Source organism: Mugil cephalus, chromosome 2, assembly GCF_022458985.1.
Source record: "Mugil cephalus isolate CIBA_MC_2020 chromosome 2, CIBA_Mcephalus_1.1, whole genome shotgun sequence".
Classification (NCBI taxonomy): Eukaryota; Metazoa; Chordata; class Actinopteri; order Mugiliformes; family Mugilidae; genus Mugil; species Mugil cephalus.
Window position 1 is genome coordinate 5680961 of NC_061771.1, and position 27310 is coordinate 5708270.

At 42.6% G+C, this 27310-nt stretch overlaps 2 protein-coding genes and 1 long non-coding RNA gene across 8 annotated transcripts in view; 1 reads left to right on the forward strand and 2 right to left on the reverse strand.

The window, feature by feature from the left end:
* The window catches only part of crebbpa (CREB binding protein a), a 34929-nt gene extending 27062 nt beyond the window's left edge, over positions 1 to 7867 (reverse strand). For all 4 annotated transcript variants that reach the window (XM_047578628.1, XM_047578627.1, XM_047578626.1 and 1 more), the window contains exon 1: positions 6948 to 7867. In XM_047578628.1, coding sequence (XP_047434584.1) covers positions 6948 to 7035 — 88 coding nt within the window. In that variant the 5' untranslated portion in view covers positions 7036 to 7867. The remainder of the gene's footprint in view (positions 1 to 6947) is intronic.
* Positions 7622 to 8585, forward strand: LOC125004197. The gene is made up of 2 exons (XR_007112317.1): positions 7622 to 7762; positions 7882 to 8585. It is a non-coding gene; the product is annotated as an uncharacterized LOC125004197 (long non-coding RNA).
* A 1787-nt stretch (positions 8586 to 10372) lies between these two features.
* Positions 10373 to 27310, reverse strand: part of adcy9 (adenylate cyclase 9) — a 36199-nt gene continuing 19261 nt past the window's right edge. The window contains exons 2-11 of one of the 3 annotated variants that reach the window (XM_047578630.1): positions 21062 to 21261; positions 20714 to 20821; positions 20240 to 20514; positions 19784 to 19886; positions 18764 to 18981; positions 17692 to 17851; positions 15694 to 15836; positions 15284 to 15313; positions 13810 to 14086; positions 10373 to 13495 (exon numbers count right to left, since the gene is read on the reverse strand). In XM_047578630.1, coding sequence (XP_047434586.1) covers positions 12446 to 13495; positions 13810 to 14086; positions 15284 to 15313; positions 15694 to 15836; positions 17692 to 17851; positions 18764 to 18981; positions 19784 to 19886; positions 20240 to 20514; positions 20714 to 20821; positions 21062 to 21261 — 2564 coding nt within the window. In that variant the 3' untranslated portion in view covers positions 10373 to 12445. The remainder of the gene's footprint in view (positions 13496 to 13809; positions 14087 to 15283; positions 15314 to 15693; positions 15837 to 17691; positions 17852 to 18763; positions 18982 to 19783; positions 19887 to 20239; positions 20515 to 20713; positions 20822 to 21061; positions 21262 to 27310) is intronic. The other 2 variants (XM_047578632.1, XM_047578631.1) reach the window with 2 other exon arrangements.

Sequence of the window (27310 nt, forward strand, 5' to 3'; positions counted from 1 at the left end):
GTTCCCAAGTGCATTTGGTGCAGTTCTTGGTCCAAATACACCAAAGTAGGTGTCTCTTGTTTAAACATTATGCTCTATATGCATCACAACTGAAAAAGATGGCTATATGAATCAAACAGTGAGGCACTGGATTGTGGAAGTATTTTGCATATTGGGACATGATACTAACACCATGTTTGCTTTAGCCCACTAATTACTTTGAAAGCAATAAAATAGTATTACACAATCATTCAGACCAACATGAGTTCTAAAATAAACAAATCTGAGTGATTCCCCTCAGTGGTTTGACATATTGTCACCACAACATCACATCGCCTAGTTACCTGGAGAATCAAATGTCTGCAGGCACCAACTGGCAGGTTACACTGTAATGTTTTCTTCCTGTGAGTGTTGCTACAAAGGATCACATTTTTGTCACAGTGGCAAGTTTCCAAAGTCGTAACAAAAAAACGACTCAGTTTTAAGTAGTGTAATTTCGGATTATATTTGACTAAATGTCTCACCAATAACCAGGGAAACATGGTCCCATAAATGTGAGATTCCTGTTTATTTCGCAAAAAAAAAAAAAAAAAAAAAAATAATAAATTATATATATATATACATATATATATATATATGTTAATCCAATTAACAAACCTAGGCTAACATGACATGGGTTACATGTCTGAATTATCATCCAGCTAACCCAGTTCTTTGAAAGCACGCAGTAGAGTGATCTCTTAATCTCGGATGACGTTGTTTTATAAAATGCTGCGTATTCCGATATAAAAATATCCATTGCCCAGGCAGCAAATCACTCCATCTGTACAACTCACGATAATGGGAGCTGAGGAATGTCACTTTATCTAAGACATAATTAAGCTTATCACCTATCTACACACAATAAACAGGGTCTTAATCCCACAGACTACGCGTGGAAAAGATATAAGCACTCATCTACTGTCTGCTGCTGCTGCTGCTTCATTGAGATTCAGTCACGATCCAGCTTTTAATGAGGCCACTTGGCCTATGCACTTCCCTGAGTAAACACAGCCTTACTACACAGATCTGCTCGCTGCCTCTCCCCAGAATCAAGCATGCAGGTGCTCCATGTGGAGGAAGCTTGTTTAAGGCTGAAGGGACCATCCGTCTTTTTCTCCCTCGCTCCTCTAAACCCATGCTGTCTAACCCGCAGCCAAATGGATGCTCTCAGAGCAGCAGTGTTCACCGCTCAGGCCTGGTGGTGTATTCATTTCTGAATGGGGGCCTACATACACACTGAAAACCTTGCGCCCAAGCTCCTTGGCCGCCGACCAAAAATGCAAAGCAATGTTTTGGTTAGGTATGGCCGCATGCAGTCAGGGGAACCCTAACCATTGGAGAGGGGGGGGCTGGACACGTGGAGTGCTGCTACTCTCTACTCGCAGCTTTCTCTTAACAATTCTGTCACTTCTTAGCAATTAAACAGCGCTCTTTTACTCATCTACCACACACCCTTAAATGGCTGATCATCGCACTACTTTTAAAGTTTTTGTTGTTTATCCCCTGTGGCTCTTCTTTCAGAGGTGGTATCTATAAACACACAAAAGAAGCCACTGCAACGGTCCTGACTGGGGATGTCCTTCATGCTGGCCTAAAGCCATGGCTGGTCCCGGCTTCATCAGGACCGATGCAACATAGCAGTTCTTCATCTGCTGATCAGTACAACAGCAAATAGATTAAGAAAACCACTTTCAATCTACCAGTTTGCCTTTTCAACAACCAGTCAAGGTTTATTTGAGTTGTGATAATGCTCCATGAAGAGTACACTAAAAGGCTAAATGCGGAGAAATGGCATGTGTGTGTGTGTGGATTCACGGGGTGTTTGGGGCTGGACCGGCCCAATCAATTTGGTTGTGTTATCGGCAGAGTGTTTACTTGTAAGGGAAGAGGCCTTGTGTGTAACAGTGCTTAAAGCTGGTCTCATGGAGCCGACACTGCTGTCAGAAACATTTTTCATGTGAAAAAAGTGGTGACATTGTTTTATGTGTGCTAATCTGCTGGTGTTGACAGTGTCACTCCCACCTTTCCCTCATCACTGTGGAGGTTTTTTTCCCTCCAGACCAAACGCTAGATAACAGCAACAAGCCAGGTTACAGAAGTGAAGCAGGTCTAAAACCAGACACAGTACAGAACAGTGAATCTGGGAATGTAACAAGTAGAAAACAAAGGTAGTCAGACAATTTGTACAATGTTGATGTTGATAGTAGTAGAACAAAGCATCAAAAGTTCTTGCTAATTGAGCGGGTCTCTTATAGCTAAAGCTTCAAGATAAGCTACAAAACTCAGATTTATTATATTTAAGCCTGTTGGTATTTATTTTGCAAATTAATCCACATTCTAGCGTTTTGTGACAGGAGCCAATATGCTTCTAGCTTCTTCACTGGTATTTATTTTTGCACAAACATGTAGGAAGGTGCTACTGTATAAGGTGGCTTTTCTTAATGCATTGCAGAGCTATTCAAGTGCATAGGGCTACATTGGATTGATTGGCAAAAGTGGCAAATATTAAGATGATCAGAGGCAAAACAACTTTGATAAGAACATCTCTAAATGTGTTGTAAAAAACTTAAACACAAGCGGACACACTAATAGGCAAAAGTTGCACATTAAAAGAAGGGGCAGGTGGGAAACACCACTCTTTGTCTGGCATTCTACACTCTGCTGCCCCCCTTTTTCCTCAGCGTCTCTAGTTGCCCGCAGGCAGAAGCTTAAATGGCCCCATTAGTGGCTGCGTCATGTGCTTACTGTCTGCCTGCGAGGTATTAAAAGTGTCATTTACACAGTGGTAAGGAACATTTGGGTGTCACGGCGTGGGGGTGGGGAGATCCCTCGCACAGCCACGGCCGACGCATGGAGCTGAACTAAGACCTCAAATTTATTGGCTTTACGAACTTCACCACGCTTCTGGCTTTGGTAACCAGGACTAACACGTCTGTCCCAACACCGGAGCCAGCGCTACATTCCATAATCCTCCATCACAATTGCCAGAGAAAATACTATTAGTTAGGAACCATCGGAAATGTACTATGACAATGAAAAACACATGATAAACAGCAGCTCTGGATTCTTAGCAACCATCACAATGTTGAAGATATAGTACTGAAACTTGTGTGAACATCCAGTCGCCTTGAGGACTGAAGGGTGCGAGGAAAGAGGGACCCTACAAGGTGACAGACGGCCTCCATAGACACACAGGGGGCTCATGTTTACTGTCTTAACCATAAAAAAAACTTCACCAAGTGAATATGAGTGATTTGACTAGAAGTACAGACAACATAACCATAAACAGCAACAACCATTTTATTCACTAAAAGCATATGGAGCCGATGCAACTTGCTGCCACTTCCAATAAATTTCGCAGATTCTGAAGGTCTGTTTGATGGGAAAGTTTTAGAAATGGAACTTTATCATATTATCCTTCAGTCTCTTCCTTGATTTCTGGTCACATGTACGCCACAGCCTCACGTGCATCTCCCCACAAATGTTAACTGTGCATTGTTGCAATGCACACTGCAACAGCTGTGATTGGTCCAAAATGCATTTCCGTATTCACATGCATCAGCAGCCGGACAAGCACAGAATAGAATACGAGAATACTTCATTCTGCCTCCTACAAGCCATCTGTCTGGACATCTTCTCTTATTTTCCGCGTTGCACAATTTTAGTACAAAATAACTGTTGACCTTCATTTATTTGTTCCAACGAGAGCTTTTCAGTTGCGGCTGCTATTGTGTGAAGTACGTAGAGAAATGAACACGGCCGAGTCGTCCCCGACTAATATTTTAACAGCGTAATTAAATACACACAATTGCGAAAGTAAAAACGCTTTCACCTTGATAGCCCCGTACAGTTTAGGCTCTAAGTAGCTGCAATATGAACCAAGATCTATTTGGAGAATATGTTCGTGACTCAGTTTCAAAAGTTTGGCATTTTTCTGATGGTGCAATTTAAACTCGCATGCATGTGAAGCTCAAACTAACCAAAAGGATGCAGATGGATGCTCAAAGAGCTCCAGGCAGGACAGCATTGAAAAGGTGAAAGCCTGCTCTAAATATGTTGTGATTTACAGCTGATGATGGTGCTGTCCTGTGTTGCCCCATGAGGTCCATTATGCCCCAACTGCAACTAGTGAGAATGACACAGAGGAGGCTGGGCAGGTTTAATGATTGATCCGTGCAGACATGTGGTGTCTCCGTCACGTGTGATGATGTCATGACTGCTACTTTTGTTTATATGTTGTCCAACTACTACAAAATCGAACTCAGTGGAGAGAAAGAGGCGCATAACAGAAATGATAAGAAAACCATTTTCCTGTCCACATGTACATAGCAGGGATGGGCTACATGGCCACCAAAACTATCTGCATATTATTACGCTGATAGATGACAGACGATGCTAATTGCAGCAATAAACATGCACAAGGAAAATCGATCACCGTGTGTACGGCATCATATTTACACGCCTCATATGAGTAATTATAAATCTGAACTGTTTGTTTAAATGCAAATGGTGACAGGCAAAAATGAGAGAGACTTTACACTTTTAATGTGAACATATTTGGTCATTTGAGAAAAACACATTTTTACGTGTGGCTTTTTGGGAACGCTGAACTTTTGGAAATGTTACATTAAATACAGTAATCAACGAGGTTCATGAGCTACTTCAAGCGAAGAAATGCTCCTACTATATCCACAGACTATACCTCTGGTATTCACAGCTGCTTCCAGGGAAAGTGCTAAACAGTATTAGACAGAGCTGCTGTTAACAAGCTTTGAATACTTAACAACTGAAAACTTCAATTAACATAGAGCAACAATAATAGTTTTCAGTAATTTTCTGTTTCTGTTCTGCCTTTTTTCTGTCTACACTTTTTGCAAACTCGGATTTAACTGAAGGTTTTTGGTTTTAAAGTTTACCTACACTCTATGAGTTATACCAAAACAATGACCACTGAGAGCTGAAGAGTGAGGGTTCAAAACCACCGATTAATGTAACATAACTTTTTATTTTCATTTATTCTGGAAAATATCCTAGACTGTTGGCCATAATTCACACTGTGGTTAAGGCTTTCAAATGCCGACATACTGTCATTAAGATAGCAGATAACGCAGCTATCACCAATGCCTGACCATAAAACTCTGACACGTAAAAACGCTTTGAGTACCAATAGGTAGAAAGCCGCTATATAAAAGCAAGACCATTTACCATTTATATTCCAGTATGATATAAAAAGCACGTTGATTCAGACATCTGAGACACAATTATAGTTAACCATTAAAACCAGCAGTGTAATTGCAGCTTATATTATTATTACAATTATTACTGTAGAATATGAGAAGAACTGTGTCGGCCCAGTTTAAAGGCCAACACAAGAAGCATCTAGCGCTATAGGTGACAGACACCAACAAGAACGAATCTGGCAAGACGATCCACATGGAGTCCAAGCTCCAGAACCTCTGTTCAGGTAGAGACAGTGTGCAGACATTAACCAACCTTTCTACAAGTACTTCAGAAACATCATAGGGCGTAGTAAATTTCTAAACTTCAAACAATTTGGGTTAAAAACAGGACTAAGGATTAATAAAGTTACTCAAACTTAACAAAATAGAATTTTTCACATTCAATTGATTTTGTTTAAATTAAACATTACCTATTTTAGGTACAGTATTTTTTTTAAATTTTCATTAAGAATCAGCAGTTTTCTTGTACTCTTCTGGAAGGCCGGAGCAGTATATCTAGTACCTGACTTCTCCAAACAAAACAAAAAAATAATGGTACTGAGATACAGAACAGGCGTTTACGCACAACCCATATGCACAGATTTCCATCTTGCATTCCGACACATTTCATTTTAAGAATGCATACGTCTACAGAGAAACAGAAACTCGTGCAGTGGCTGTAGGGCAATATGAACACTAACTTATAGGAGGAAAAAAACTATTGTTAAGTGTCCCCTTCCAATCCAGACTGGGTGTGGGTCTGTATGCTTGATTAGGGATGCTCTCGCCAAGAAGATGACTGAGTTTTCGTCTCTGCTAATTCATCTGTTTGTAGCTGAAGCACTGTCTGACATTAATTTTTCTCCCCCTGGCAACCACCGCTGGATCAACACACCGCACGCACATCTGAACACAAACACAATACATGAAATCATCCTACATATAATGTGCTGGATCTGCTTCATGATGGTCGGTCTGGACACAGATGTCAGTATAACGTGAATTAAAGCGGCATCTGGTTTTAAAGCAAGTGTGATTCTGGACCCAACTTTGCATTATTTCAATGAATGAGCCAAATGGTCTGTAAGGGATGCTGTGACTCCATCACGCCATCATTACCTGCTGGTTTGCATGTCCCAGGACATTATAGAGGACGCCACAATCCTGACACAAGACTTACAAAATATGGCTGGTGTCTGTGAGCATTCAAAGCCAAACACATGTACAACAAGCTCGTTACCAACACATGCATGCGCTCAGAGGCCAGTGGCGTGCAGTTTGTTAGAACTGGGGGTAGCCCACAGCAATAATGCTTCGGGAAATCTAACCAATATCAAGATAAACTATTCTCAAGGCGCGTTTAAGGGGTTAATAGGTTGAACTGCACGCTGTGTTACAACTCGTGGAGGGGAAGGAGTTGCACGACTGGAACAGACTGCATTGCAACAAGGGAACTGTGCCTAATAAAGTGGCATTTGCGTTTAATGGGGAGGTGCAGTTACATTGCTCATGGAACAAAACCACAACACTGCGGTAAAAGCGCAGTTAACAGATACCCAACACACAGCTCAGTGCACCGAGCCGACCTGGCAACTTCAGACTGTGCTCCGCGGTTGTACGATGGTCAAAATGGACAATATCTCACAGAAGCGTTCAATGGAGAAAGATATTGGAGTTTACATGTGTAGGTTGTGTCGAGGCCTTTACCTTGTCCATCAGACGCTGACAGGGCAGGTGAATTCAGCTTGGGCCGCTTGGAGCTGGGAGGTCCGGTGTCCAGTAGGTTTTCAGCCATAGTTGGTATCTTGCCCGGCTGTTTGTTTAAGTTGATAAGTAAGATTGACCCTGTGACAGGAAAGTTGTTCTATCAACCCAAACCTTCCCCCCTAGCACATTAGCAAGCCTGCTAACCCCAGCTAACTGGCTAATAGCTAGCTAATTGCCTGCTACCAGCTAAGTTAACTGTTAGCGTTAGCTACTCGGCGCTGTGAGAGTCGGTGTCTTTCAAAAGAGATGCAACAGCGCCCCGCTTCGCCACCGCCATTCACCCCATGATAATCCAACACCCAACACCCACATTATTATCGTTAAATAACCCAAAATAAAATAGTCCCCATGTAAAAATCGAGCTTCAAAACGACAATCCAGTCAAATCAGGCGGATTGCTGCATTCCGGGAGAAAAGTCGTAATTTCTAAATGTTCAAAGTGCCCATTTTGCGTGACGTCAAATTTCTTCATGCAAAAATCGCGCGAAGCTCCACAAAAATGCACAATTGCATAAAAATGCCGTATTTTTGCAAACCGCCTCGAAAGTCACGATCTGGTCTCCGCTCGCCCACGGTAAACAATGCTGCTCCCGAACGGCGACAGGGGCTGAATCCGCCGCACTCTGAAGGGGAAATCAGATATACGGAGCGTTTCTGCCCGACGACCACCGATCCAATTCCCGTTTTTTCGCAAAAAATGTCTCCGAGGCGATGTTAAGATTGCGATTTCGCCAGAAGGATGCTGTCATATCGCGGTAAGGATGCTCGATTTCTACGTAAAACCCAGTGTTGGACCGAAATCCTAATTCCGAGCCACGACAAGATGGCGGCTGTTGATTCCTTCGATACAAAAAAGTTTTTTTTTCTTTTCCAGATCGGCTGTGGAGGGGGAGGGGCCGCGCAATCACGCCCTACGTGAAAACACCGCCCCTGTTAAACACTGGGGGCGCTACAGCACCACCAGAGAAACACACAAGCAATTTACAAACCACTTAATTAACGTCTTCAGTTATTTTTACAGTAACGCTGGGTTTAATGTTTAAAACGTAATACATTATATTAAAAATATATATTAAACTGCAGCATGCTCACTTTAACATTAAGTATAATATAAATGTATGAATTTCCCCAATGGGGATCAATAAAGTATTGTACATTATTTTATTAGTTGTCGTTAATTAATGCAATACATTTCACAGGATATCGATGTTTTGAAATAACTGTATTTTTCTTTTTGCATCACAAAGTTGGGTGTTGATGCCCAGCAGGTGAGTCCAGCTATACATCAAAAACACTACAAGAAAACATAGGCTGCCTGTAGTTTTTCCTTTTTCAATCACTCTCTTTGGTCTGTGATTATAAATTATTATTCTTTTCCATATTCTATGACTTTGCTGTGAAAATTGTATATAGGTAAATCTTTACAAAAATACACTTTAGCTTCACACTATTATTGGTGATAAAGGACCGACTGAAATTGGCAATACTTCCTAAACGTTAGCTACCTTGTGATGTGCACGTATACTTTTTGCAGACTTCTGACATGTTGAAGACGCTTCAGGTTTCTGTTATCAATGTCAAAACACAACACAAAACGGCAACATAGTTTGATTATCAGACAGTATGTGTGCTGTGTAGGAACCCATCTTTACTAATATACGTCACAGTACACTCAACAGTTTTCCGCTTGGAGATTTATTTCTCTCATACTGAAAAAAAAAAGGAGGAATAAAATCATATAACTCACACTTTTTTACGCACAAAGACACACGTTAAATCAATCTGGTAATACGTGTCTCTTTTTCATTGTTTTCTGACAAAATCTGACACATGCACATGTATAAAAAAAAATCATATGTGACAAAATAACTGCATATGTACAAACACTGAGTGCTTTGTGCAAATGTGTACAGATTACGATCATGTGTTGATAAATGATACATGGGTAATGTGCACAAAACATACGTAATACATCTCATTCATAAACATGAAACAAATACAATGTAAAGTTTTTTCTTGTCCCAGTGTAATTAAAAACACATGTGGGTAGAATTTACCAGCAAATCATAGTGAAAAGATGTGGCTCTTTCACCATTTAACTGAGTGATAATTTTTTTAAACAAGTGCTGACACGCTATGTCTTTATATGTCTCCCTTACTCATCCGTCACAAAGTCTGTCACAACGAAAAGGACCACCTGAATCCCTCATTCCAATTTTTAAACAAGTCTCACATCGTCTCTCCATACGCTAACAGAGAAGGACAAAATCCAAATATCGCTAAATGAGCAAGGCTTAGTGATTTGAATTTTCTGCATGTTGGGAATATATGCTGGGTACTCAGCATAAATGTCGAAAAACAATGAAAATGTAAAAAAAAAAATTTTTTAAAAATGAAATGAAACGGGATAAAGTTTAAAAGCAAAGGAGATAACCGCTTACATGCAAACAGGGTCACACACACATCACACATCACAGATTACAGAGCCAGTGGTGTTCTCTGTAATATTTTATTCATGATTGTGTATAGATGTGCGCTTCGGGAAGGATGGTGTGCCCATCAACCTGTGAAGTCCTTTCTGTCACTGATTCAGAGCTACAGGTGAAAATCACAGTGGATTATGTAACAGCATAAGGCAGGGCGGTAAACTGGAAAGTGTGGATGGAGTTCCTTTACAAATGACACCTGATATTCTCATCAGCTTCCATAACTTTTGTGATTTGGCAAAGACAATCAAGTTTGAGAATATGAAACGCATCATGAGCAACGATTTGGGAAACAAATGAAGCAGATCAGAGTCCTAGGTCCCAAACAATAGTGACAACTTCTTTGGGGTTTTATGGTATTTCTGCTCCTCTAGCTATATAATTTGTCGCTAACGCACACTGATCAAATGATTCAAAAGGCACTGGGTGTGTATGTTCGATTAGCACAATGGCAGAGGTAAACAAACACGTTTTAATGCTACAGATGCAGACAGCTACATTAACAGAAATGGTTCCTCAGCCTTGCTTGCGGCCATCAAGAAAAGATTTGTTTAACCAAATGGTTTCCAAAAGTTTTGGCGGTGATTTGTGTTTGCAGGATGGTCACTGTATGGACTTCATTTTTTTCCATTTCAAATAAGAAAAATAGAAAAAAATAGTGACGACAACAATAAGAGCTGCACCATGCCTCACAGCAAGAAGGTCCGAGGTGTGGCTCCACCAGCCAGCTGAGGCCTTACTGTGCGCGGATTCATGTGCTTGTGTTGGTGTTCTGAGCAAAGACATCCATAGGTTAACAGCCAATTCTAAATTGGCTGTAGGTGTACATGTGATTGATGTCTCTCTGTGTTAGACTTAGATTATGGATGCGTAGATCACTTCATCTTTTCTGCAATATTGGCTTGAAGTAAAAGCATATAAATCTCTCTCACACACATCCACCGACGGTACAAGAGAGAAAACAAGTGCCCTCAGAAGAAAAGATTAAGCATGAACTGAGTAGAGAGCAAAGGGAACCAAGAGAGAGCCAAAAAATCCAACGGGAACACCACCACGCTATCCTGATGACTGGACAGGAAAAACAAAAGAACTGGAAAAGGAGCAAAAAAAAAAATTTAAAGTAAATGGTGGAATCTGTCAATAAAATGAAATGCAGCAAAACCTGCAGAACAAGCATAATTTCCTCAAACATACAATCATAATCTATATTCTCACTGTGACAACAGCATCATAAAAAAAAGTTTTTGTTTTTGAAAAAAAAAATACAGTCATACTTTTAGGCACCACACAACAATCAGCTAGTTTAGGTTGCACTGCACCTATAGATCACTCAATTTAAGTGGCACAATTATATTGATAAAGAACCCCCCGCCCTCCCTCCCCCCTCGAAGAGGCTGTGACAGGATTAAAGTTAAAAGTCCCAACCCTTTGACAGCAAATCACACAGCTAAAGGCAGACAACACTGAACTGTTGAACGAATCTGCACTGATGGAGTGACCAATTACATTGTAATTGTTTTTTGTTTTTTTTCTGGTAATGAAGGCGACATCACAAAACTGGAGGTCTTACACACAGTACAGTAGAGATTGGAGTTCACCTGTGATTTGACACTGAAGCCTACTGCGTGTGAACCACCCGTCACCTACTGAGAACTACACAGTACACAGTGATTGTCTCACAGTCCCGCTTAAAGTTATACTGCAGCTGTATCAACCTCTTACCTCGCAGCAGCCTTTAAAGGGTGATATTTTGTGCTCGTTTTATTCTGTGTAATGGAAAGACCGTCCCACTTGAACTACTGTTTTAGATCTTCACAAACTTGGTAAAGCTAATTCCTTAGACCTAAAAGACTGAATAATGTACTGACCACTGACCATACAGGTGGACAGCGGAGAAGTGCTGCAGGATTGGTTTCTGTGGAATCCAATATCTCCACACTCACAGGTCAGATCTATAAGGAGTGAGCGTTACATACTCAAAATCTATCACTTTATACATTTATAGTATATTTAAAGTGCCTTCTTACCTCTGTGATGGACTCCCTTTTTAAAAAAACACCCTTCTTTCACATATGCATTCCCTTTTCTGATTAGATTTTGTGCTTTTGATTGTAGGAACAGTTTCTTTATAGCTATATAACTACCAAATAACAAGTGGTCGGAAAAAGAAAAAAACACTGTGCAAGACCTGTGCTTAAAATGTGCATTTAGCTGCTACAAACACTAAAATCTACGCAGCCTGCTTTGTAGCACGTCCCATTGAGAATGAGACTCTAGCACAAATGAATACTGTAGTAAGCCCTCATGTCAAAGCAGAACACATAAATTAACACTGCTTCATGTGATTCCCTCATTCCTCCCATCGTTTCCTGCTCAGCTCAACATGCTGCACTGGCACTTATATAAAATCTAAAATGATTTTCCCTTATGTAAGGTCACGATTTTGATCAAGTTAAAACTATTGATATGGCACAATAATAATGATTGCTTTTTTTAAAAAAAAAAAAAAGAAAAAAGAAATACTTGCATTCAAAATAAAAGCACGGAGTAAGAAACCACAGCATTTTCTGTAGTCTAAGATTGTTAAAACTTGTTCAGTATTCATATTTGTTCGTTCACTGCTCTAGTCCTGAAGGCACTTAATAACAAAAATTAAAGGAAAAAACATGAACATCAACACCAACAAATCTTCTTTGACCTCATATCCCTTTTAGCCTTTACTCCATTATAAACTGCTGTGTTCAACACAGGTCTAACCCACCCCAGCACTCCGTCAAAACTCCCGTGAAAGATGTCACCATAGCCACCGTGAGCTGGAGCGACCAGCTTCCATCTTCCATGTCAAAGACACTTGCCTAGAGGAGGGGGACATCCTGTCTACACCTGCAATCAGTCCTGTAGAGGCAGCAGCTGCGGCGGCAGGGGAGCAGAAGACACGGGAAGGGGGAGGGATCAGAGACGGGCATAAAACTCCTCGTTGAGTTTTGTCAGCTCATCGGCCTCCTCTTCATCCTCCACCTCTTGAGGTGCCAGTGGAGCAGACTGCACCTCGGAGGGCACTTGTGCAGCCCTGGGCTCTGGGCCTAGTTCAGAATGGGGAGGGGTGTGAACGTCTGTGGGAGGGGATTGCTCAGGGAGGAGTGCAGAGTCCCTATATCCCTCCTCCCTCACTTCTGTGGATATAGCTGGAACATGCCCAGGCCCTGCTCCTGCTCCTGGAGGAGCCGCAGAGCATTGAGTTTGAGGAGGGAGTAAGGAGAGAGGGGTGGAGGGAGGAGTGGAAGAAGACAAGGAAGAGGGAGGAGGAGCCACTGAAGTCTTACTGGCAGGTAATGCCATGGACGAGGGTTCAACTCCAGGGGCCAGCTCCATTCGATCCAGGCATATGCTTTCCCCACTTTTGGGGTACAAAAAGGTCCTCATTTGACCTTTTCCCTTAACATTCACTGTACCTCTGTAGTCAAACTCTAAACCCATGGCGCTGAGCACAGCATGGCTTTCCTCGCTCACCTGCACCCGGCACTCCACACCGGTGGAGTCCATGCGACTGGCAATGTTGACTGTGTCTCCCCAGATGTCGTAGAGGAGCTTAGTGGTGCCGATCACCCCCGCCGTCAGGGGCCCGTGGTTAAATCCAATACGGAGCTTGAAACCAAAGCCTAGCATGTTTTTGTTGAAATCGTCCAGGACGCCCATCATCTCGAGGGCAAAATTAAAAAGAGCCCTCAGGTGAGCATGCGGAGAATCTTCGTCGTCCTCAGCCAGCTGTCGCACATTCAGCCCTGAGGCTGCCATGTAGGTGGCGCCGATTGTCTTGATTTTTTCCACGCTTTTGAAGTCGGACCTGCGGAGGAGGTCGTCAAAGTCTCCGATCAGCTCGTTCAGGACACGGTAGCACTCTTTCCCCCCTTCGTAGCTCTCTTCGTAGAACTCGCTGAAGTTCACAATACTGGCAAAGATCACGCCCACGCTGTCGTGGTTCTTGGAGTAGCTCTGGGTCACCTGAGAAGACAATGAGAGAACAAGGCCGCGTTACAATGAGCTTATATTACAAGGGAAAAATGTTCAATATTGCTGGAAATATTGCTGGAGTATTGAGATCCCGTTACATTTAGCAAATTTTATTTAACGCAATGTCAAAATGTTTTACCAAATTTAATAAAATTTAAGAATGGAAACAACTAAGACAAAAAATGCAACTACTAAAATAGACAGTATTTTTGGGTTTCTCTTGACATGTGTAAATTACAAAACAAATAAAAAACTATTATTTTTTGATCATGCTCTGATTATTTTTGTTCATCAACAACAAAAACCTTGAGTTGGTCAGCAACATGGATGGGGATGATGTTGCCCAGTAACCACTCAGCCTGGTCTCGCATGTTCTGGATCTTGGAGCGATGCTTGTCAGCCTCCACGTTGCCATGATAGTGGAGGCGGTAGCTGACCTCGAACTCACGGTTCAGGAACCAGACCAGGAGCAGAAGCAAGAAGAAAGCCAGGATGGCTTCTGGGACCAAAAGGTCAAAAAGTCTCTGGGGAGGGTACGGGCCAGATTGTGACCCACCATCAGTCGTCGTTGAGATGTTCTCTCTGAGGGAGAGAACAGGGCAAGAATGAGACAGGAATACAAGAAGTCTAGGAGAAAATTATTCCATGACACACAAAGACATATCCTGGATATGTGGAGACGGTAAATCTACATGATATACCATCATGATGGCACATTTCAGATTCAGCCTTAATAAAGTTTGATCGCAAAACTTTGGGAGTCAGTCCCAATGAGCAAGTGTGTAATTCTAGACGTTTACACCAATATTCAGATTCATCAAAGATGCCTTCACTGGCCTCAATAAATCACACTCAGTGAACACAGCTACTTGTTTTTGCATCTTCCACTGAAAGCATCCCATTCATCCTACTTCTCTGGGTTTACTGTCAAACGGTATTCAGGCAGGGAATGCTCCTACCTCTGTGCTTGTGGGATATCTGACTGTCAAAGTGGATGTGCAGTAAAATTTCACCCGCAAAAACAAAACAAAACAAAAAAAACTCTTGGGTAAAAACGCTTAGTCATTATTCCAATACAAAAACTGGTTATTTTTTGTGTAAGTTACTCCCATGTATGACAGTTAAAGTTAGTTTTGGCTTTGAGCTCTAAACTAAAACTGAAAGTCTTTCTGATTGAAACTTAGATAGGCGTGTGCTGACGTACAATCCCTATTTTACAAAGCTCAGTGTAAGAATGTGAGAGTGCATATCATTGGTGTGTTAACTGTGTTTTTAAGTCTAGGCACCAAGGCTTCACTGGCCTCACTGATCTGATCATACCAAGTACTGTATGTACAATCTGGCCGCCTCAGTCTGACTTTTGAATTTACACGATGCAATTAAAATACAAAAACAATCAAGACGTTTAAACAACTAACTGCATCCAAACAGAGAAGGAACAAAATAAAAAGACAAAGAAAGAGTTGCTTTCTTCTCATTCCTTCTGTGCTTGCAGAAGCTTAGCTGGGACTGTAATACAAAATCCAAGCCAGCACCAGCTATACGTATGAGTCATTTCCACCACTAGTGGCATTTAGCAGCCATTTCTACTGGTACACAGGGAGGGAGAGGCCCAGGACAAGAGAGAGAAGCACGGAAGAATAAAGAACAGGAAGGCTTGAGAATGATTAAATGGCAAAGAGCTGGAATTAGGAAAAAAATATGAAAGAGAGCCGTTGCTCACGTTAACCCTTCAAACACTCATCGATCAAACCGCTCAGTTTCCACGGAGACACTCACCCATAACCTGGCAAGCTGTTAGAACCAGAGCTGGAAGAAACAAGAATGGTGTCAGTCAGGAGAAAGGAGCGCTCACACACATGCACACAGGCGCACACATGGCTGCACAGCATTTTTAATGGAGATCTGCTCTGCGAACAGGTAGAAGTATGTAGTACTAAATGAAGTGGATAAATTATTCATCTTTCAGAAGAATGACTTGATTCATACAGTTGAATTAGCAGCGATATTTACTTATTCATATTTAGAGACCCAGAAATTCATGCACTGCATAATGCTGCTTAAAAAAAGACACTCATCCGGCCAAAATAAATCTTCAGATACGTCACAATTTTGTAGAAATGCGCGAGGAGTACTTGTGGATTTGTTGTTTGCACATACGGCACATGCCAATGAGCGTCCGCCTGTACCTGTGCAAGGGACTGTAGAGCAGCAGCAGCAGAGCAACCCCTGTAGCCGTGGCCAGGACTGAGCGCATCCAAAAGCTCAGCTGACAGAAGTTACAGTACTGGATGATGGCCAGGATGGTGGCACAGCACAGGAACATAGTCACCTGGAGGAGAAAGACAAAAGCAAAGATAAATAGCAGTCATTAAAGACACAAAATAAAGCAATAAAAGTAGCAATAAACTAGGTGTCCCAAGCAGCAGCCCCCGCAGCTGAAAAATTAAGCTGTAGTTCAAACGACCACTTGAGGCCGTCTTCAAAAGAGAGTGGATCTCCACAGAACTCAATGTTAAAATATTACACTTTAAAGCAGAAATAAGCATGTTCACTTAAAAGTTACGGCTCCTATAGCTACTTTCGCCATTCATAACAATTGTATGGAGTTGAATTTTTAAGTAACTCGCCTATTAGATGTACATCCCGGTTTTAAATTATCTTAATACAGGGCATAGCTGCTTGTAAAGTGCAAGCTATGGTACGGAAAAGGTAGAGCTAAAAATAACTTGGATAGGTTAAGTGTCAATTCAAGTTTAATTTTAGGAGGTTCAGTGAGTGCACATACATTTTCAATTTCTGTTTTCTCGAACTTGATATTGACGTTTAACTTTTAAGTTCTTTTTATGTGACGTCACGGGCTTTATTTGGATTACGGATTATCCACCATGTGGTCGGTTCTGAAGACTGTCAGTTCTGAAGACTGTGTTGTTACTATGATGAAAGCAGGGATTTCATTTGGCCACATTTCACAGCACACATATTCAGATTTTAAATAGTTTGTGTAAAGGGTTCTCTGACCAAACACTGCTGTATGAATGAACAGATTCCCATGAGGGATCAATCACAAAAATAAAATACAGACCTGTGTTAATGACACACAGTAAATAAAGTTTAGCTCTAAAAATAGCTCTTGCTATTTCTTTTAATTTTATGATATATATTATTATAGTATGACATAACTTTTGTACTGCCAGTTCTCTACATGCAATTCAAGCAGTCTAAAATCTAAATGTCACATGCAACATGAATCACATGTAAAGAGAGAGAGGTCACAGAAGTTAATCTGGTTTGAAACATGTTGATTCGGGCCTGTCAGGAGTATGAAGTGCTCTATTCAGACGGCGTTAGTGACTTGGGGACATTCACAGGTTGTTGATGATTGCATTGACAGGATAACATCTTTTCCCCCTCTCATCCCAACACATGTCCCCCCTCTAACCCCGTCATTGGGTCTTAATATCTTCAAAGGCATTAAAGTCCAGAAAACCGCGTGTCTAATTAACTACTCTCCCCGGGAGAGGCACTTTGATGTGTGAGCCCCGAAGAGATGGAGGGAGCTGAGGGCAGACACGGAGCAGGATGGGAGAGGAACGGATAAAGAAATCTGCTGCCGGAAAACAAGATATCAAAACAGCGCACATCTCGCGGCACATCCCGAGTAAAACTTCAGATGACTGAAAACAGAAAAATAATAGCTAAAGTGAGGTTGTTCTCAATTCTCTGACATGAAGAAATGTCAACATTTCCATTGCCAAGGGTCACAAAGCCTGCAAGCTGTTTTCCTCCAGCTCCTATTGTGGCTACTGCCAGGTACTGAACCACTGGCTGTACCATAGGCAAGGGTTCAAAATCATGTCTGTTTACACTGGCTTAGAGATATCAGTTATGGCTTGGACAGCACAAGTACCACCACTTTAACCATTAGCGATGGCCCCTACAACAGTAGAGGCACAGTAGCTGCACTGAGAGCAGTCAGCAGCAGTGCTGGCAGCAGCTGGGGCAGTAACCTTTCTAAACAGCAGCGAGAAGAAGCAGGCACGTCTGGAGGGCAGACAGTGTGCTCGCACTTATATTAAAAGATGTCACCTTTAGATAGGGTTAACAAATCTGTCAAATGTTTTGGGGTGTGTCTTGGTGTCCAAACCTCATCCTGCTCCCTGTAGAGAAGAGATGCGTGCGTTTACCTGGAGGGGCAGGTGGATGCTGTGAGTGAGGTGGGACAAGACCGATATGGCGGGGAGGGAGACTAAGACGGCCCCAATCACATGACGAGAGACCCAGCCGGAGACCACCAGGAGCAGGGAGCGAGTGCAGTTCATTACCTCCTCCAAATAGAAGGTCATGCTGCAGGGGAGGAGAGGATGGACCAGAATCAACAAAAGACAAACTGTGCAATAGCTGAACAAAGCAATAATTAAACAGCAGAGAATACAGAAAAACATATTTTTACTCTTCTCCCCCTTGAGGTCTCTCTACTCCGTCAGGGAAAAACTGTGGCAGACTCTCATTAGTGCTTAATTAAGATACATCATTAAAACAACAATGTCTTCCAACTACCCACAAGAAGATGAAGATTTATTGCCCATTTATGCATGACAGTAAGTGAGAATTAATTCAACTTTAAATACTCTCCACGCACACTCATAAAACAAAGCCTACCAAATTACCTATCACACATATTCTGCACTTGAACATTGGAAGAGGCAGAAGGGTACGTTTTAGGTTTGGCACTGCACCTGGTCCAGTACATCACTGTGCCAGTCTCTGGGCCAACACTGGCCTTTCACAAAAACATGAACATCAGCCAGACACATCTGACCAGAGAAATTAATCTACTGTGGCGTGGGAGCCAAATACAACATAAAGCCTCATCAAATAATTAGTGCTTGTTTCAGTGGAGAGCTGTGGTGCTTAATGTCGGTCTGCCAGTGGTTTTCAGTCCTGTTCCACTGAGGCCCAGGAGATTCAGATCATTCAAACACAAGAGCAGCCGAAAAACAGTTAGACTGACGGCACAGCAGCTAGAGCCACAGAGCAAATAGTAGTTTAAAGGCTTCTCTATCCTGCCGAGGATAAATAAAGTACGGGGAAAACACAGCGTCCTTCTCACGTGTTACATAAAAATCGACAAAGATTAAAACAATGAACACCTTACGTTTGAAAAACGCTACTTAACCTTAGTTAAAATATAAAGCAATCATGCACAAAAATACACAATGGTCCTACTGTACGTGTCATCTGCCTAAGCCCCCTCACCGTACGGAAAGCACAAGGGAGGCCAGCTCCAGCAGACCAGCCAGGGGAGTCACGGCCAGGGCAGCAGGAGCTAGGGAGCCCCCGGTCTCCGGGCTCACCAGAGGTGGAAGGAAGCAGGCCAGGGTCAGGGCCAGGAAAAAGAAACAGCTAAGGAGAACATCCAGGAAGGAGCTGAAGGTGGTGCTCGCAAAAGTCTGCACCTGAGCCTTGTTCTTAACCTGAGAGGGAAGAGGAATGTAAGACTAAAGAGAAGCTGAGCTCAGTTTTACCAGAAAATACACACACACACCACATACTCTACATGGGTACTGTATTTAGCTATCCTGCTTCTCTATAGGCTGAACAAATCAAATCAAACCATTTTTTTAACAGTACAGATGTAGTAGGAGGTGTATGTGAGCAACAGCTAGGCAGAGTTTTGCCTTCCACAGTTTTAAATAGAAAAATGGTCAATACTGTTAAATGTCGAATCTACAACTCTGATGGGTGTGTATCATCAGTGTAATTATATGTATATATTGCAAGCGCACATGAACATAAAGTGCGATCACATGTAGGAACATGAATGACTCTGAGACAGAGAGCTGACTTCATCAGTCATATGTGTTTTGATTTTTGTCTTGCACTGTGAAACCCTGTGATTTATTTATCATATATCATATAACGAAATTATGACATCACAATGCTGCTGCAGAGATTTTGCATGCAATAAAATCAGTGTATTTTAAGCTCCGTAGTAACGCTGGTTTAACAGCAGGGGGCTACAACACTGTGAGGTCATGGCAGGCCAACTGGCACAGGCCCAGAGTGTGTGAACTTATGTGGCAGAAAAAAAAAAATCTCTCAGACAAAGGGGAGTGCAAGAAACAAAAATACAACAAACTCTCCTCTTAACTCAAAGAACATATGTGCACACTGAGAAAGAGAGATGTAAAACACATTTTTCTGACTAGCACTTGACAAATATCCTCACTGGAATACTTTTTAACAACAAAGAGCAAAGTTTCACTGTGCCTGTACCTCCTTCTTGTAGCTGCTGCGATATGCCTTTTCCAGAGGTCTCTCTAGAAAGTTAAGGCTGATCTTGTTGATGGGTGGCTTGAAAAAGTAGTCCTTCATCAGACTGGGCAGCAGGAGCAAGAACAGAGCAGAACAAGAAGAAAAGAACGGAGGAAAACATAGTTCAGCGTACAACTTTATATTTTCAATCCAATATCGAAATATCCAATAAGCCCGAAAAACACTCGTAGACCCTCTTAAGATTCAGAGTGTCCTGAGGCCTCCTGTGATGGGCTTACATGTTTGTCTCTGGATACCTGGATAAATAACTCCGTCATAGTACAAAGGTTTATTACTATAATAGTAACAGTGATAGTGAACAGTGAACATTAATAGTGAACCCAGTCATGCGCGGTCAGTAATCCCCGTGGCGCATTCATGTTGTTTGTAAATTCCACCTTCAACCTCTCTGCTCACCTGTCCTCCCTGATAACCTCCACAAAGTGGGCGTCGCTCTTCTGTCTGAAGTTCTCGGCACGTAGCTGGATCAAGGCAGAGTGATCCATGCCTGTACCTGTCGCCCCCGTGCCTCCAGCCATGCCTAGACTGGTGCCGGTTCCCGTGCTAGTGCTGGTCTTCTTTTGTTTCTCCTGGAGCATGTCACACAGTGAAGTCTGGCTGGCCCGCACCGGGTCCTCCAGGGGGGGACTCAGGAGACCGTTGGCTGTGCGGGGGCTGTGACCCGGGATGAACTGGAGGGTGCAATGAAGGAGATTAAGGTCAAACAGAAGAAGAAGAAACAGAGGGTACGAAACAGTAGGAGCAGAGGAAAGGGCACGAAAAGGCACAGGCAGAGGGCTTGACAGTTGAGTGGCTTAAGTGGCAAATGCTTGAAGCGGTGCTTGACAAGCTTACTGGCGCTGCCACTGTTCATGCATGTGTGTATTGTACCTTGGTGCTGCCAGTTTTGTGCTCTTCCTGGCAGCCATTCAGCACGGCAACATCGTCACCCTGTTCTGCCACCGGAGACAAGACCACACTATGGAACACACAGGAGGGCTAGAGGGAGAGAGGGACAGCAGGGGGAGGGACAGACGAATCAAGACATATCATAGAGAAACAGCTGGCGCTGAAACAACATTGCATTATGTATGATTGAGTAAGAAGCTCTTATGTGCATTCCCTTCATGCTGCAGGGTGAGTTAGTAGCACAACAAAGCGTGAATGTCCCCATGTGGTTTTCACCACACAAATAGTGAACCAATGAAACAGCCACTATCATTTTTCTTTCATTCTTACCCCAGTCCTGTCTGAAGGTTGGTGAGGGAGTAGGGGGTCAGCAGCCTGCGCCCCTCCAGGGATGAGGTCTGGTGCGTGGGGTGCGGGGCAGGACGACATGCTGACTCCTACAAAATCCCCACCTGGCAGTCCCATCTGACCACAGCCACACTGCACATCATGATCCACCTTCCTCCCCGAGATCAGGTACGTCTTCATCCCTAATGTAAAGCAAAAGCAGAGTGATTCCTCTTGTTTAGAACTTAGTTAAGGATGTTTTCTTCCCATTCACATACATCAAAATAGGGGAATAGGGAGACGTACTGCATCCCTCTTGACATTAACATACTGCCAGAATTTGATGCTAAACTCTGCTCCATGTACCCCAGAGACAGTGAACTCACAGCTGCCACTCACAGGTGTACGAAAGCTAAATGACATCAGCATCACTGACAGACGTGTGACATGTAGAACGCTAAATTACCTCTGCCATCTTGTCAGGTGTTTGTCAGTGCAACAACCTAGAAGTTAATGCTAGAAATACAGACACAGGTCTGGATACAAACTGGACCAGCGCAGTCAGACACACACTCCGGATCACACCAGACCAGCACATGGAGTATTAGCCAATGGTGATATTTCCTAAGAAAAATTTCAATGTGAAAATAATGTCTAGCTGGAGGCATGCTCTCATCAGCCCATCCATCTTCTGGGCCACGTCGAAGCGCACACATGCTGACAAGCAGGTGGTAATGCAACACTGGGTGTTTCAGCAGCTATGTTTGCACATCAGCCTGGGGCTCTGGCCTGTTCACACTACTGTAGGGCCAACAAGGAAATACACAAACAGTGGATTAGAGTAGTGGCCCTTAGCCAGGCGCTATCAGCCTGTCCAAACACACACAATGAGGCCACCTCAACCCAAACCTGGCTAGCAGGCGTCACTGTCCAAACAGCTAACAATGCTAACCTTGTTAGCACTGGAAGAGAAGCTACTGGTCTAGTAGTATTTGTGGGCTTCCTGCCTGTTGATCTCAAATTTCATTGTCATATTCACAATTTGCTCATTGAGAGGAATTCAGCATCTCCCACATTTGACATCTCTGCTCCATGGACGTCCATGGTATATTGTAGGTTTGCTATTTCAGGTGATTTATGGTGATTTTGAAGTTAAACGAATTAACATGCAACTTTATTTCATTTCCTTAATGGGGATGTGAATACAATCTAGAATGAGTGAGGTCAGTGGGCTGGATGAAACTTTAAAAAAAATGATGTAAAAAAAGACAAACAAGCCAAACTCTGGAATTCTTTTTAAAAAAAAAGTTACTGCAACTTTCTGAGTCAGTAACATTGCCATTTGAACTCTGCTTTCTTCTCTGCATGATTTTGAGAGGGCTGTCACGGTTCATACACTTTTTTTCCCCTCAGTATCTATGAATCATACCACTGACACATACTTTACTACGATGCACAATGGATTTCTGGAATTATGAGGAAATACAGAATAATAAAAGGTGGAAATAATTGAGTGTTGTTTTTTTAGGTGAGGAGAGGTACATTCAGTGTTTTGTTTTGTAACAAAAGAAGTGAAAGATATTCAATAACGTGTCAGCTTGTATGACACAAGTGTGACCGACGAGCGTCGGACTTATACGTGAAAACATGTGCGTCAGTCTGATGATGAGTGGGTGTGTTCCGAAAATGGTTTGTGTACTACAACATATTTGCAACATTTTTAGTGAATCAAACGCAGACATCGCCCTCTATCTCTTTGGTTCCTCCCTCTCCGTAGCTAGTTACTCCTTCTTCTTGTATTCTCCATTTTCACTTCTAGTGGGCTGGAGTAATACTTTGATAAAACTAAACACTATGTACTACTAGGTACTATGTGCCACTTGAACCACTTTCATTGAGTCCTGTACAGTTCTCCAACCGAATACTAACAGTAACGATGTTTGCATGGAGAGAACTCCCTGAACACACAGAGGCGCATTCTAAATAAAATGATGACTCAAAACATCAGAGTTTTTAACACTGTGTTCCGTCTGGTGTTGAATCTGCCAGAAAAATAACACATAACTCCCGCCCTAAGTTTGTTCAGTCCTTGTCTGCCTGAAATTATGAATGCAATTCTAACAACGAACTTATCTGGAAATCTGGAGGAACTGTGTGTCTTCTTGGTCCTGGAACAGAGGAGAGCTGGCAGGTGTCCTCAGCCTTTAAGCCACAAACAGTCCTCAGCAGTTTACTGCCACCCATTAGCTCCAAGGCAATGGAGGTTAACGGGGGCCTCTTTAAACAATACATGTGGTTCAGAAGTGCCTAATGGGCGTTTCTCTTTCGTTTTGTTTCTTTATATATATATTTGGTATTCAAATCTCCTGCAGGGACAGTTCAATAAGTAAAAGAAATTGCTCTGTCCATCAGTACTGTATTTCATTCATCCTCCATGTTGTGACAGGAAGACACTAAGAAGCATTTCAAACCTATTTGTTGGATAAAAAATGAAACTAACAACCCATCCAGTTACAAAGAGCTTCAACTAACCTCAAATGTGAAAATGTTTCTCAAATAGAAACTGATCCCACAGGTGGCTGACAAACTGAAATCTGGATGGCTTGGACAAAATATGTTAAGGAACGCAGGTCATCATGAGTCGCTGACCAGATTCTAACAAATCTAAAGGAATATCTATTGCAGAAATGATTGAATGAATGAACGATTTGTTGGACAAAACCCTTCACAGCCATCATCAAGACTCCAAAGGAGTGAACATCATTGAAAAAAATGTAAGTCAACACTTCAGTGGAGCCTTCAAAGACTGGAGTATGCCAACAATCCATGCCAGTGAAAGTGAAAGCAGCTCTGGAGGCTGTTGGCTCAAACTTACTTTTACTTTCATGAATGGAAAGCCAAGACGAAGCTTGTCTCATCCTCTGCTTTGATGCTGACTCAATGTGTACTGAATAGCAGTCAGTAGTGCGTGTAAGCAAGTAGCTAAACCAGCTTATTTTAAAAAGGAGTCTCCCAAAAGCATTTCTTTTACAACAGACATTTTGACTTGTCATGATATAGAAAAGCACTAATAATAAAAATGTCTCTGTTCTACTCTGGCGTCCTAGAACGTACATTATCAAGACCCTAGAAATTCATCCATTAAGTCCTGGTAAATATTACAATTTTACTAGTCTGACTTTTAGCGGCCAAGAGCTGCTGCCGAAGAAAAAAAAAAAAATTTCATAACCTTTTAAAGGCCAGGCCTCTCCAGCTAAAGACACAGACCCAAACAATGACTTCAGACACATGTTTTGTCATCTGCCTTCTTACTCTTACTAGCATGCCTCCTGCATGACAGGCAAAATGCTGACAAGTTAGAGGCACAGACGCGGAGGATAGCGAAAACAAGCAGTGGCAAACGGCTCAGAGATGGTAAAGGGGGGGGGGAGAAGAGACCACAGAGCACTTTGAAGGCCACCGAGTTTTGGCATGCCTCACATAACCCACATTCCTTTTCTTCTTCCACTTCCCCCACTTCGAACTGTATCAATAGCTTGCTCCAAACAGAAACAAACCTTGAATTGTGAGAGCATTTAAACACAACAGATACCAACAGTGAAGTGCACAGTAAATGCTGTTATGAGTGCAAGGGTACGAGTGTCTACCGTTTTACAGATAGAGTACATTACAGCGTGTGCAGTGTTTGTCCAAGCTCTAAAGCTAATCTATTCGTGTGTGTGTGTGTGTGTGTGTGCGTGTGTGTGTGTGTGTGTGTGTGTGTGCGCGTATTGATCTCCTTCATGCTCTGTAAAGGCAGCACTTGGTGAAAGAAACTGACACCGGCACTCTAAAGTCTCAATTCAGCTCAGTGGGCTTTATTGATTTATTCAGACCAGCTGGCTGGAGCAGGTAGGGTTCAGCTGGGGACAGCTACTACCACTACAATGCACACACATGCAACGGCAACAAAACCAGGACTCACAGCGGACTGACTGACATGTTCATCCTAAACTATGTGTGATACTCCTGCATCACCTCTGACTCTGCTTTTGTTGGAGATCTCCGCAGATTTTCATCAAAGATTTTGGACACTCTTTTCATAAATCAATAATCACCTGAAAGTAAGGATTGCTCTGTTTTTGTAATCTTAGAATGAATCCTTTGTAGCCATAAAGGTAGATGTTTCTACACTATCCTAGGACAGACCAGATCCAGAGAGGGTTTCTGGTGGTTTTCATGTTTTAAGTTTTCCAACACACTCTAAGAGTCTGAAATATTTAGCAATAGATGAATCAATGGGTTAATATCAAACATGTAATAGTTGTAGCAGTTTGAGTCAGGCACACATTTTCAAGACCTTTAACTCACATACATCGATCTGGAATCACATTATGACCACCTCCTTTATATTGTGTAGGTCTCCCTCTTGCACCCTTTCACAGTTGTGACTCATCAGAAAATGGACATGGGTCTTCTGAGGGTGTCCTGTGGTGTCTGGTAACAGAATGCTGTTAGTGGGGGTCTTTGGATCCTATGAGTTGAGGGGAGGGGCCTCGGTGGATCATCCCACAGATACTTGATCAGTTCGGAATCTAGTGAATTTGGAGGCCAAATGTTGTTGCTAATCGTTTTGTGTGTGTGTATGTGTCAGGCTGCATCTTGCTGGGGATGGCTGCTGCCATCAAGGAGTGTCATTACTATGGGGTGGGGGTGTCTGGTCTGGTCCGGTCTAGGTGGGTGCTACATGTCTAAGTAACATCCACATGAATGAATGCCAGGTAAAAAGTTCTCTAGCAGAACACTGAATTGTAACAAGATGGTCAATGTTATTTGCTGCTCCTGTCAGTGGTCATAATGATATGCCTGATCCATGCACACTGAAACAGTACATGCCTGAAATAATAATAATAGCTCTCAGAAGGTGCTCCCTTTTTACAACAGACCTTTCATAGGACCTTAATTTAACACATTTAACAGAGGTTCAGCTTGAGTCATGTGACACTACTGTGTGAGGTAATTGTCTGCTATCAGAGAGGGGACAGCCTCCAGCTTTAATTAAATACACATCACAGGTTAACAGGGTTTAGTTCAATTTCTGCGCCGCTCTCCTGCTCAAATGCTTTCTATACCTCCCACATTTTTTCTGACTTCCTGAATAGTCTCTTAATGCAGACATTTAATAACAAGGACCAAAACACCCCGAGCCAGTACAGATTTACTCTTTAATGGGAGTGAAGCTAAACAATGTATTGGGTATGAATCGAGTATACACTCAATCGGGCACATCAGGCATCGCATCTGACCTCCACATCAGTCCACTAAAGCTGCGGTTATGCTTCTGCACATGGCCACACAAGGACCTGACGTACGTTCCCTTAACGCCGGAGCCTCTGCAACACTTCAGCGCAGAAGCTTAAGAGACTACATGCTCTCATTTCACTCCTGCAGCTTCCTCTACTCTGATTAAATGTGCGTTCTCGAATACAAAGGATACAATGCCTAACTAATCCAAATCCAAAAACTTCCAGCAGCTGGGTTGGGCCACAATACAAGTCATTTTCAATCTGACCAAACAATTCTGAGAAACCGCTAGTATATACCTGCATGGTGCTTCTGGTGCACGATGCAACAACTGCAAAACCTAAAGAATACATAGCACGAAAATAAGAAACGAAGTCGCCATATCCTCCTTTTCACTATGTCCAGCATCTGCCTGTCTGAGACACATCAGCTGGCTGACACATTTGAGCAAAAAGACTCACACATACATCCACACAGACACAAGATGGCATTTCCTGTGCGTATGACTCATCCGAGGTAGTGCACTGCAGTGACTTTCTTTTCCCCTCATATTCTCATTTATTAGAAAACGCCCCCAATTTGCACACACACAGGTGTGGGTGTGTGCACGCAGCGATTTTACTGAGGCTGAATTTAAAGGGCATGCACACATGAATGACTCAATCAAGAAACACAAGGATGAAAGGGGAGGAAGCGTAGCTGAGTCGTCACATTCCACATGTACACGTGAAGAACATGCGATCGTGGCCACACACACACACACTACAGAGATTTACTCTCTAGCCCACATCTTCCCAACTACCCAACACATATGCTGACAAACACACGCCTTGACAGTTAAGGTGTTCAACAAAACAATCCTAAAGAATAATCTTAAAGCCCGGGACGCTCCACACCCACAGCCGGATGATGGGCAGCGTTGGGCCGTCAGTCAACGTCTGTAGCCCTAGTTTTATGTCCTGCACCAGT